Raw genomic sequence first — 13,398 nt, forward strand, 5'->3', positions numbered from 1 at the left:
TGTTGAAATGATATAACTAGAGTAACCATGGTAACCAGTTCTACAATGTTGAAATGATATAATTCAAGTAACCATGATAATCAGTTCTGGAATTTTGTGATGTCTTAACTCAAGTAACCAATGTAAGCAGTTCTAGAATGTTGAAATTATATAACTAGAGTAACCGTGGTAACCAGTTTTAGAATGTTGAAATGCTTTGATGAGAGTGATCATAGTAATCAGTTGTAGAATGTTGAAATATTTCAACTAGAGTAACCATGGTAACCAGTTCTAGAATGTTGAAATGTCTTAACGAGAGTAACCATGGTAACCAGTCATAGAATGCCGAAATGATATTATTAGAGTAATCGTGGTAACCAGTTCTAGAATGTTGAAATGCCTTGATCAGAGAAACCATGGTAACCAGTTCGAGAATGTTGAAATGATGTAACTAGAGTAACCATGGTAACTTGTTTTAGAATGTTGAAATGATATGATATCACAGCAACCATGGTAACCAGTTCCATAATATTGACATTTCTTAACTAGATTAACCATGGTAACCAGTCCTAGAATGTTGAAATGTCTTAACTAGAGTAACCATGGTAACCAGTTCTAGAATGTTGAACTGTCTTAACTAGAGTGACCGTGGTAACCAGTTCTAGAATGTTGAAATGTCTTAACTAGTGTTACTATGGTAACGAATTCTAGAATGTTGAAATTCTTTGATCAGAGAAACCATGACAACCAGTTATAGAATGTTGAAACGATCTAACTAAAGTAACCGTGATAAGCAGTTCTACAATGCTGACATGTCATAACTAGAGTAACCATGGTAACCAGTTGTAGTCTGTTAAAATGCTTTGATCAGAATAACCATGGTAACCAGTTCTAGAATGTTGAAATGATTTGATCCGCTTAACCATGGAAACCAGTTGGAGAATGTTAAAATGATATAACTAGAGTAACTGTGGTAACCATTTCAAGAATGTTGAAATGCTTTGATTAGAGTAACCATGGTAACCAGTTCTAGAATGTTGAAATGCTTTGATCAGATAAACCATGGTAACCAGTTATGGAATGTTGAAATGATATAATTAGTGTAACCATGGTAACCATTTCTGGAATGTTGAAATGTTTTAACTAGAGTAACCATGGCAACCAGTTCTAGAATGTTGAAATGATGTAACTAGAGTAACCATGGTAACCACTTCTAGAATGTTGAAATGATATAATTAGATTAACTGTGGTAACCAGTTCTAGAATGTCTCTGTTTATCTGTGTTATAATGTGTTGTGATTGAGGTCCCACTAAACATCCTGGAAAGTGATAAAGTTTTCTCTCTAAATATATAAACTCCATCTGCAAACAGGACCCTGTCTGACTTTCTCACTTGCGGGGAGAGTTGATGTTTTCTTGGGGGAAGTTCAGTGAAATCTCAGTATTTTTTCTCAGGATTTTTTTTGAGACAGTCACTACAACAATGCAGTAGTTGAAGGAGATGAACACTTGGTTATTTAAAGTTCTTTGCAAGGAACAAATGCCATTTTGTGGGCAGAAATCTGATATGGAGACGGTTAGACACACAGGAAACTTCTCCAGATATAACTGCAGTATTTTTTTCCTCATATAAGTTGCCAAAGACACTCACCATTACATAGGGCCCTCGGGTAGTGCAGTTTATTCAGTCTCCCAGAGAACCTGATCAGGCAGTCAGGTTTTGCATGTCAGCCCTGTGTACTGATTTGTCATTGTTTGTGATCTGTACTCATCCTTTTTTACTCTCTGTCCCAGCTAGCCGGTATTGATAAAGGATCAGAATAGAACAGAAAGATGTCATTGTCCATCCCAACAGTGACATAAATTCTCCTTCAGGCTCATCAATACATAATTCACATTAAAACACATTTAAGACACATGTATTCTTGAGCCAGTCAGTCGATCAATAAATCTTTATTTGTACAGCACCAATTCACAGAAATTTCTCTTATGACACTTTGCAATTTGAGTAGGTCTGGACTATGCTCTTTGATTATTCATCAAGTCCAGTTAATGAGTATGAAACACCCACACAACTCAATAGTTTCCCAGTTGTCATGAAGGCAATTCTGTCATGTTTCCATCAAACATAAAGTTAATCCACTGGCAGATGAAGACGTTTGTGTTGATTCTTGCAGGCAACACCTGTGCTAATCTTGGTACTGGCCCCCCTCTTGGTAATCTCTAGTATCATTAACTCGAATCACTTGAGTCCTCCTATAATCAAATCTAAAATGATAAATAGCATCGCGCAGAGTCGTACACATAGCAAGCTCGTAGCCCATTAGCCCATGAGCTGATGCCAGAAACACAACCGACTCGTCGTAGCACTAGGTCATGAGTCACGATGCCAGAAACATACGTAGCTCGCGAGCCTGCACCAAAAACACAGCAGCAGACTCAGAGCTAGCATCTGCAATGAGTGAATGAAGTGGGATTGGCTCCAGCAGCAACACCCTGCAACCCTTTGGAAAGGGATAAGCGGCTATGGGCAATGACATGACATGACATGATACCTCTAGAGAACTGTAAGCACCAATACAGTCAAGGGTGTGTCCTCAAGTCAATTTTACCAACAACCTGATGCCCACAATTGCAGCAACTCCTCCACAGGATATTGAGCTCAGAAACATTGTGTGACACTGTTTTAGTGCAAAGAAAATTATCGGCACGTTAAAAGGTTTCGTAACATATAAAGAGGCATTCAGTAAAGGTGGTATGCAGATAATGTCACATATTTTGTTTGACTGGAGCTCTAATTTAAAATTTTGATGTTTAATCCATGTTTAATTTGTCCATTGATCTAGTAACCCCACAGAAAAGGAAGACATTCTTTGTTGTCAATACACTCAGACTCCACCATAATGACACTCAGCGTTTAACTCATCCCTGATGAGCAGTGGGTCGCACAGTGTAGGCTCCAGTTCTAGGACTATGTCTTCATTCGCTTTTCCTTCAGATCACCTGTGGCAATTTAGTTTGTTGATAATATAAAGACTAAATTTCATTATTCCTTGGTTATGACTGAAAAGCTCATAATAGAAGAGAGGGTCTCTAGAAGATTCTAAACAAAGCAAAAGTGAAGGGACATCAGTTTCCAAATAAGGCAAAACATTGGAGGAGGGGCAAATGTAGTTAGGTTATAAAATGCCTAAACTTTAGTCAAACGCTGCCAGAGCTCAGCAGGTTCTCCTCTCACTGGTGATGGAGACCTTGGAGGAAACTGACCTCTGTTTTCCACAACTCCTCAACAGCTCCTGCAGGAAGCCAATACGTCCTCACTTTGAGACCATGCTGATTTACATTCTGCTGTCCTTCATCGCTCTGCTCACTGCAGCTCTTAACCTGCTGGTCATCATCTCTATCTCCCACTTCAAGTAGTCACTCATTCATTTATGAAAAGCAGAGCAATAGCAATAAAAACTTTATTTTTTGTATACTTCCAGCCTAATGTCTATCTGCTGTTATTTGAACAACTGATGAGTTAAATATTGATACATATGTCGCTGGTCTTCCTCTCCAGGCAGCTCCACACCCCCACCAACCTCCTCCTCCTCTCTCTGGCTGTCTCAGATTTCTTTGTGGGCCTCCTCATGTTTTTCAAATTATGCTCATAGATAGCTGCTGGCTACTTGGTGATCTCATGTGTACTCTATATTATGTTTTAGACTTATTTATTACTTCTGCTTCAGTAGGAACCATGGTGTTCATATCTGTTGACCGCTATGTAGCTATTTGTCATCCTTTACATTACTCCACTAAAATCACTGTGAGAGGAGTTGCACTCGGTACCTGCCTTTGTTGGGTCTGCTCTGCTCTATACAGTATAACAGCCTTATAATGAAAGATAACCTGAAAGAACCAGGCAGGTATAACTCTTGTCTTGGACAATGTGTGATTATAATTGATCGTGTTGTAGGACTTGTTGATCTCTTTTTGACCTCCATAAGTCCTGTCACCATCATTGTAGCTCTGTACATTAGAGTATTTGTGGTAGCTGTGTCTCAGGCTCGTGCCATGCGGTCTCATATTGCAGCTGTCACTATTCAATGTTCGGTCAAAGTAACTACTAAGAATTCTGAGTTGAAAGCAGCCAGGACTCTTGGTGTAGTTACTGTCGTGTTTCTGTTATGCCTCTGCCCATATTATTGTGTCACACTAACAGGACAGGACACCATGCTCAATGCCTCATCAGCTGCCTTTGTGATATGTCTGTTCTATTTTAACTCCTGTTTAAATCCTCTGATCTACACCTTTTTCTATCCATGGTTTAGAAAATCTGTTAGACTCATTGTCACGCTTCAAATACTGAAGCCTGACTCCTATATGCTCAATATACTATAGAGAAACAATCACAGTGAGAAGTGACTTAAGGAATAAAATGTTTTTGAATATTTTAATGTTGAGTCAACCATTTAGAGAAACTTTAAGTCAGACCAGGTTAGTACTTTACAGATTTACAGATAAGCTGATGTCATAACCTGTAAAGTGACAGCATATATTTACAGTACCACAATCTCTGTAGAGTCTTGTTGTAATTTTTGTAACCCATGGTGACTGAATTAATTTCTAGTTGATGAAAAGTATAAACACCTCTCACACAGTTAATATAAGGGTAAAGTTAGTGAGATTTTTCCCTTGAAAACACAAAGCAATGCTGCATGTCTTATTTACCTTAGTTTTGATGCTGTAATCTGTACTGTATCAATAAAAAGCAGAAATGTATTGCAATATTACAGGAGCTGTATTAACTAACTTCATCAAACACTATTAGAAAGACTTGTGATGTGATATACAGAGCAAAAGAGAATATTAGAGGATGACCAGAATTCATCCTAACCAGCGTTTTGGGAAATGGTTTTGAACAATGACGAGTCTAAAGGACCTTATAATCCGGCCTCACTTTAAGTTACTGAAAATGAAATATTTAGGAATAGTGAGAGTAAGCTTTGTTAGATTAATTCCTCAGACTGCATGGTTGGTTCTAACACATGCTAATGAACTAAAAATTGTGAGAGCAGCATGCCTTGCTAGCGGCCCCTAAAGTGCAGCTGCCACAATCATTTTCACCTAGATATATGAAATTTAGTACACATGTGTATCATACCTAGATGGATTCATGCAGGCATAGGATTATTATTTATTCCCACAATAAGGGAGCTGTTGTGCCTCTACGGTTTGATAAAAGTGACAAAGTGAAAACACTTACACGATATTAAGTTATCGTCCTGTCACACAGCGGTGAGGTTTTGTCTTGTCTGGGCATTTTGTCTCGTGAACTTCCTGTTTTATTTTGAAAGTCCCCTCTCATTTCAGGTCACTTGCCCTTCCTTTTGTGTCCCCAGTCTGAGTCATACCTGATTCCTGATGATTTCCACCTGTTCCCCTCTTCCTCATGTGTTAAATAGCCTGCGCCTTCGTTTGTCTTGTGCCAGTGTGTTTTGTATTTTTTGTTCACCCCAGCCTTGTTCACAGCCTTACCAAGCCAAGATTCCACATTTGTATTTTCTACTTAATTCCTCTTAAATTAGTTGGTTAAATTTTTCTGATTGAGCATAGATAATTTTCATAGTCGTTTGTTTGCCTCCGTTGGAGTGCCTCTTTTTGTTTGATAATTTTTATGATCAGCCGATAGAGCAGTTAAGTTTGTAGCCTTTTGCTTTGCTTTCTGTTAAGTTTTTTAACAGAAAGCAAGTGTGCCAGTGTAGTTCAGTTATCCTCTTTTTCTTTACCTCCCTGGGGAGTGATTTTGTGTTCATTTTTTGATTTTACTTTGAGGTTGTTTGCTTCCTTGTTTGGTTCTGTTTTGTCTTCTTTTGAGATTAGATTTTGTGGTTTCATAGCCATTTCTTTGTCACCTTGTTTAAGAGCTCAAGTGTGAATTTCACAATAAAAGCCTGCTTGAATTGCCCTAATTCTGCATCTGAGTCCTCTTTCCTGCCCAGGCCTGACAAGTCCCAGCTACCTGTCACAGGAAATGAGACAATACTATTCTCCCCCTAGCTGGTTGGCCAGAACTGTGAGTTTTCATTGGACAATGTTGCCGTTGTAATAGTATTTGTCAAGAAATGTGTATATAATTGCTGTAACTTGGGTGTACTTGGTCCAATCTTCCCCTAATGTGATGTTCTTGATAAGACTCCCAGCCCTACGATATCTACATGCCTGAGGAGCTGAAGTCAATGCACCACTTCATAGCAATAGGAAGTGAATCTTTTGTGACATTTTCAAGGTGTGTTCTACCTTTGATATACTTTGACCAAACATGTCATTAGCCACTGAGTGGATGCAGGACCTGACATATAGCTGATTAGCCATTTTTAACCAAGAAATCTCAGTGCTATGAGAAATCAGAATACAACTGTTTCTGTTGGAGAAGATGCATCGAACTCCAACTGCAGTCACTGCATCAAATGTGGAGGCTCAGTTAACCCTGCAGTTCAGGAGAAAAGGGGTCATATCTCTTTACTCTTTTTGTTTCCTATTAGTGTCCTTAAATCTTTTCCCTATACGGCCTTTCGCTCCTGCCTTATATGTACAGTTATGGTCTTCACGTCAAGGGGGTGAAAATAAATACGCTTACTACAACAAACTACTTATGAAAATAATTTGACAGAACCTGTCATCACAATTTTGTATGGACTCTGCCCTCATAGAATCGACAATTTTTAAAAGTGTTTTAGTTTTCAGTAACAGACTGAGATACTAAATTTAACACTTGTATATCAAGTTTCAAGAACACGTGCCTCAAAAAATAACAAGTGGTGGCTGCTGCAGAGCCAAATGGGTAGAGCATGACCTGGTTTAGCTCAGCCTCTCAGGTCTAGTTCCACCCTCTTCTTCTTCTTCTGATAATTACAAGTGGTGCCCGCTGCGGAGTAGTGTTGTGTCGGTCGTGAACGTGTCGTTTGAACGAACAAATCTTTTCAGCGAACAAAGTGAACGGGATCACTTCATGGACTGATTCGCTCCTTTCTCAGTTCAGTTGAGCTCAGCCGCGAGCATGCCGGCCGGGAGTGGAACTGTCACGACTCAAACAGAGAACTGTGAGGATGTGATTCTCATTTGCGCTGTGATTCATTCATGATTCGCAAACCTACTGCACACAAGGAACTGATGCTGAAGACGTGATTCTTGTTCACGTACTGTGCTGAAAATAGCGCTGTGTCACTCACCCAGGGCGGAGGAGATGATTCACATTCAGTAACCGTACTGCTAAAATTAGCCCTGTGTTGCTAACATCCGTGTAGCATCATCTTAAGTGATTTTACTGCACAGTAAAAGTCATTCACGTTCGCGAACGTGATTCTCAGCAGCTGCTGTCACTTACGTTTGTGAATGTGATTCACGTTCACGCTGATTCAGTGACAGCGCGAATGTGATTCATGTCCTCAGCAGGTCGTTCGCGAATGAGGGACGCCAGGAGGTGAATCATGTTACCCCTGTGATTTGTTCATGATTCGCAAAACCTACTGCAGGCAGAGAACTGACGCTGAGGATGTGATTCTCGTTCATGTACTGTGCTGAAAGTGGCACTGTGTCTCTCACTCAGCCAGGGCAGAGGAGATGATTCATGTTCAGTAACATTAGCGCTGTGTTGCTAACATCCACATAGCATCATGTTAAGTGAATTTACTGTGCACAGAGGACTTTCACCGTGTAATAATTTTAGTGCATGTATACCACTCAGAGCAGCGCTGCATGTCCCGCAAATGATTGTGTACTATAGTTCCTGAACGCACCATCCCTCAGTAGGTGATTCTAGAGGTTCAGTACAGTAAAAACAACTGCCGTTCCCATCACTGCTGCAGAGACAAATGTGCAAGGCCATGAAGTAGCAAAACTGGCAGGGAAATCTGTTTTTTTTTTTTTTTTCTTTTTTTTTAATATCAATATTTTAAATATCATTACTTCTATTGCACAAGTCAGGATGACAGTATGTTGACATATCAATCTGGAGTGTACTTGGGCAAGTTATTGAACCCCAGACTGCTCCTGATGTGCTGGTCAGCACATTGCATAGCAGCCACCACCATCAGTATATGAATGTATATATGAAGTACATTAAGTCACTTTTGAAAAAAAAAAAAAGTCTGATAAATGCCCTAAAATGTAAATGTAATTAGGGTGCTGCATGAGGGATGGACAGCACCGAGAGTCCTTGAAGAAAAGAAGATGGGTAAAGAGCTTAGATTGCTTACAGATGGCTGGCAGAGGGGAGCAGAGGTTCCCCTGAGCCCTGTGAGAGCTCTGGCTGTTTAAGTAGTTTTGTACACATCCATTTGTAATAGTGTGTTTGTATGTTCAAAATGGAGCTGTGTGTATGTGTTTGTATATGACTTTCCATCTTTCTGCATGTTGTGTGTATGCATGTACAATCTACCCACATTCTCCCAGGTGACCCCCTTCCTCCGTGACCTCCACTGGCTTCCTGTTGGGGCCCTCATATGAGTCAAGATGATGGTACCTCCAAACACTGGTCAGACCACAAGTTCAAACAAGAGTGCTTCATTTTACTACATCAGCTCGCTGGCTGGTACCCCTATGGCTGAGAGCAGCCAAAGTCCGCTCAACGAAGTTGCGACTCTTCTCTGTTTTGCCACCTCAGTGGTGGAACGAAATCTAGACCAAAGATACAACAGCAGAATCTCTCTCCATCTTCCATGAAAGACTTCAGACTCATTTTTACAGACTTCACCTCGACCCCGCATAGCATAACTTGTATGTTCATATCTTCAGCACCCTAATCATAGCACTTATGCATTTAAAGTGTCCTTGAGAAATAGCAGCATTACATTCCCCTTTCACTATCCTCGTGATCAGTTTGTGAGCTTTACAAATCTTAAGTGCCAGTGCCGGGCCATCTACTGCTGGTCCTGAGCTGCAACAATCTTCTGTTTTTGTGTTCCCCTTTTCACATCCCCTGTGCTGCAGCGTTTCACAGTTCCTTTGCTGCAACACCTGTCACCTTTGTTTGTTTCAGCAGCATTATATTTTCTTGGCTCCGCTGGCTCACTCGCCAGTCTCCTGGACATTCCCACTCACTAGCCCTTTCTAGATAGAAAAGGAGGCACATTTGCTCCAAGGTAAGGGCGGCAATGTGCTGGCCTGTCTTTCTAAAATGGAGGTGGAATATTCCTCCTTTTTCAAAACCGCCTCTGAGGTAGGCGTAAACATGTGATGTGACGTGAAGCTCGAAGTTGGGCTGTGAACAGTGTCAATGAATTCGTCTTCAAAATAAGAGCTTTACATTGCACCCCACTGGAGTTTAGAACTGAGTTCTTAGCTGGGGGCTTTTAATTTGAAAGTAGCGACCGTTCCTATCTTGCCGCTGCAACAATAATTTGATACAACCAAACAGCTACACAAACCGAGGAAACACTACCATCTCCTGGATCTCAGCTGCTGTCCAGTTGCTCATCTTAATGTCTGTGGATGAAGTGATGGTCTGACTGCTGTGATCAGCTGTTTCTTGGTTTTAAAATTACCCGGCTGTGGGTCACACAACAGTGCAGGTCATGGACACCTCAGCCCATCTTACGCAGGGGCCGGCACATTGACACCTCAGATTTAGATTGCAGGCGAGGCGGAAATAAGTGTACCCTCCGAGACAGCAAATCAGCAGACCAAAACAGTCCCCTGATTTGCCGCTCTCTGTCTAAAACCACGGACCGAGCTGCCAAAAGGACGGGCAAATTGGCGGCTTGCTGCCCTGTCTAAAAACGGCTACTCGTGGACTTACAGAGGAGAAACGCTGTCACAGTGCCCTCGAGGCCCTTGAGAACATCCTTCCAGTAGACAAAAACACACAGCATGCCCTCTTGGATGCCATTCCATACTATGAGCATATCACAATGTTCTGCACACCCCACATACAGCTTGTATCTTTTTAAAACATTTTTTCCCTTTATCCTAAAATATCTTGAGTTTCCCACTGTTGCTGGTCTTCTATAAAGTGTGTGCAATGACTGACTGTGTAGAGCTATAGAGCAGGGGGGTTAGCGAGAGGTAGATGGTGGTAGTGCCACGAAGTCCACGTTGAAATATTAATGTTAGGAGTGTTGTTTTGAGCAATTACAGACGTGTCATTTTATTTTTTCACTAATTTCTTGTAACGGCTGACTGAATCTTCTTAGCACAGCCAAATTTCCATTTGTTGAGGGGAAATTGCCCTCTGAAATTATATCAAATGAGCAATTTTGGGACATTTTATTTTTTTATTTTGCTCAAATAAAATTGAAATGTATGTATTTCTGCTTTGTTTTTTTTTTTACCAAAACCTGGCTCCTCTCATTACCATGGGTTTCTGTGAAAATGCAGTCATTGAGGCATTATGGACACTCTGCTATCAAATTAATTGTTGTTTGAAGTAACATTTGAAATGTTTTACAATCTCATTATTGTGGATGAAAGCATATAGGCATGTTAATCAACATATTTTAATTGAGACAGTAAAGAAATGGTGAATGTGGGCTTTTTTGTGTAAAGTGTTTGTAGTCCAGGCTGCAAACCACACCAGGAAGAATGCTGCATTCAATACTGATGTATCCCATCACACCAGGAGGGCAGAATCTTGGGCTTTTTATGAGACGACTTTTTAAAAATTAATTCATATAAAGTCACATGTGTATTATAATTCATGTACAATGATTTCTATGTTGTGATTTATTATCTTGCATCAAAAAAATATCCTGACATATGTTTTGGCTGGCCAGAAAGTATGAGAAAATCATCCATTTTTGACAAGATCATGATGTGCGAAATGAAGTAGAGAGGAATCGTCTGAAGATTTATTTTATTGAAGTGTTGTTCAATCACATCAGAAAGTAAAATTCATCTTTAAAGATAATATGATTTTTGAAAGGTAGTATGTTTTCTTATGTTCAGGAAAAGAGAAAAAGTCTACAAATCTGTGATGAAAAACCCGTCTTACATCATAGACGTCATCATGTACTCATCGTTCGGATCATTAATTGTTTTGCGTGATATAGATTCATATAGTTTTTCTTGTTTCTGTGATGTAGCAATAAATTGACTCAAGCTAAGTTTTGTTTAACAATGCTGGTGTTGTGAAATGATAAATAAATGGACCTTGATATGTGTATGAACAGAGATAAATTTTTAACATAACAACAACTGCACTGTCACTTATCCCACAGTGTCTATTCACAGAATGTTGGCCATATGGGAGTCAGACCGTAGGATCTGAAATGTAACAATGAGCCTGATAGTTTTTTTAAACCAAGGGTAGAGAAGGGCATAGATTACAGGGTTTAGACAGGAGTTAATATAAACCAGAAACATTATGAAGACCTCGGTTTTAGAACCAACCAAGATATCATGGCCTACAAGAGACACACAGTAATATGGAGAGTAACAGATCAAAAACACACCCACAAGGATACCAAGTGTCCTGGCTGCTTTTATCTCAGATTTCTTGACTTGACCAGTCTTCAGTGAGACAGTTGCAATTTGGGATCGCATGGCACGAGCCTGAGACACAGCCACCACAAATACTCTCATATACAGAACTATGATGAGAGTAATGGGAATAATGAAGCTGACAACAAGATCAACAACTCCTGTAATGTTGACCACGCAATCCCCATTGCAGGAATTATACCTGCCTGGCTGCTTCAGGTTATCATATAAAAGGAAAATGCTGTAGACAACACAACAAGTCCAACATGATAAAATACATATTATTGCAAGTCTTTGAGTGGCTTTGACTGTGTAACGCAGAGGATCACAAATTGCAACATAGCGGTCAACAGATATGAGTACCATGTTTCCTACAGATGAAGAGACTATGATGACTGGTAACAGAAAATACAGTGCACACATGAGATCACCCAGCATCCAGCAGGTTTGTGTCAAGAGTATTTCAACCGGCATCAGCAGAGAGCCCACAAGAAAATCTGAGACAGCCAAAGAGAGGAGGAGGAAGTTTGTGGGTGTATGCAGCTGCCTGGAGAGAGAGAATATCATCATTATGAACAACATCACCAATATTATAATATTACTAATATTAATATCCTGTGAAGGTTATGTGCCTGAAATGGGAGATAGAGATGATGACCAGCAAGTTGAGAACTGCAGTGAGGAGAGAGATGGAGGATAATAGAATATTAATAAGCAGAGTGTCAAGGTGTGGAGGATCTGGCCTCTTGCAGGAGGTATTGGGCAGTTTGGGAAAGCAGAGTTCAGCTCCCTCCAGCTCCATCACCACAGAGAGAAGGAGGAGAGAAGCTGCTGAGCTCTGGCAGCTTTCTGTCCAAAGCTGTCTGACTTACTGACTTATTCCTGACCCTTTGCTTTCCCCTTCTTGTTAAATCCCACCCACTTCTCTTTGCTACACCAACCCAAGCTTCCAGGAAGAGAGACAGGGTATGAAGCCAGTTTTTGTAGTGGTTACATTATGAAGTGATGCACCGTGGCCCAAAAGTGATCAGTAATCATTGATTGCCAATAAATGAACCGATCCTACCTTTGAACTACAACAAAGTTGTGCACAGATGAGGGAGCTCTAAAATTTTACCTTTTAGAGATCAATTTGGCTGTTGATCTATTAACTTAAATTCTGGAAGAGGAGGACTTTATTGTCACATATATTCAGACTCTATGTCATGTCATCCTCTGTAACCGCTTCATCCCTTTTTCAAGGGGTCGCGGGTTTTGTTGCTGGAGCCAATGCCAGCTGTCACCGGGCAAAGGCAGGGTACGCCCTGGAGTTGCCAGCTCATTCCAGGGCCCTCAAGAGCAATTTTGGGTTCTGTATCTTGCTCAAGGACACATGCAGCTCAGCTCAGCCCAGAGCTGGGATTTGAACCAGAGACCTTTCAGTTACTAGTCAACCTGCTCTACACACTGAGCTACAGCCACCCCCTTCAGACTCTATACATCACAGTGAAATTACTTCCCTTCATTTAATTCATTCCTGAAGAGCAGTGGGTACTAACTGAAGAGTTGTATTTACTTGGTTTATGGCTGGAGAATTAACATAATATACCCGTTATTGAAGGTGAGGGAAAGTTGAGCACCTGGAAGAAACCCAGAAAAACACTGGGGGGAACATGAACAGTGAGCCACCATCCTAACCCAGTGATGAACCAGAAACATTTTTATTTTTATTTTTGCCAATTTATCTAAATCTTAATACTAATTCTAAGTTCCATAGATAATCAGAGCATTTGATTTGTCACTCCGACTTCAGCGCAGATGCATCCTGTTTTCGGGATGACCATTGAGATAGCTCTAGCTTTTCATTCAAGTCCACCCATGGCACATTTAATATCTTGATATGTTAAAGCTTTATTGAGGTCCAGTTTGAATGTATTGTTAATGAAAGCTTAAATTAGAAGAGAGGAAATGAATGAAAGT

At 40.4% G+C, this 13,398-nt stretch overlaps 1 protein-coding gene and 1 pseudogene across 1 annotated transcript; one reads left to right on the top strand and one right to left on the bottom strand.

Annotated features, from left to right (window-relative positions):
- Positions 1-3,222: 3,222 nt before the first annotated feature.
- On the top strand, positions 3,223-4,362 carry LOC119025970 (annotated as a pseudogene).
- Positions 4,363-11,184: 6,822 nt separating this feature from the next.
- Positions 11,185-12,241, bottom strand: LOC119025818 (trace amine-associated receptor 4-like). The gene is made up of 2 exons (XM_037109764.1): positions 12,072-12,241; positions 11,185-11,986 (listed from the first exon to the last, which is right to left on the bottom strand). The coding sequence occupies exons 1-2, from the start codon at positions 12,239-12,241 to the stop codon at positions 11,185-11,187; spliced, it is 972 nt and encodes a 323-aa protein (XP_036965659.1).
- Positions 12,242-13,398: the final 1,157 nt, after the last annotated feature.

The sequence above is a fragment of the Acanthopagrus latus genome, chromosome 9 (genome assembly GCF_904848185.1).
Source record: "Acanthopagrus latus isolate v.2019 chromosome 9, fAcaLat1.1, whole genome shotgun sequence".
Lineage (NCBI taxonomy): Eukaryota > Metazoa > Chordata > Actinopteri > Spariformes > Sparidae > Acanthopagrus > Acanthopagrus latus.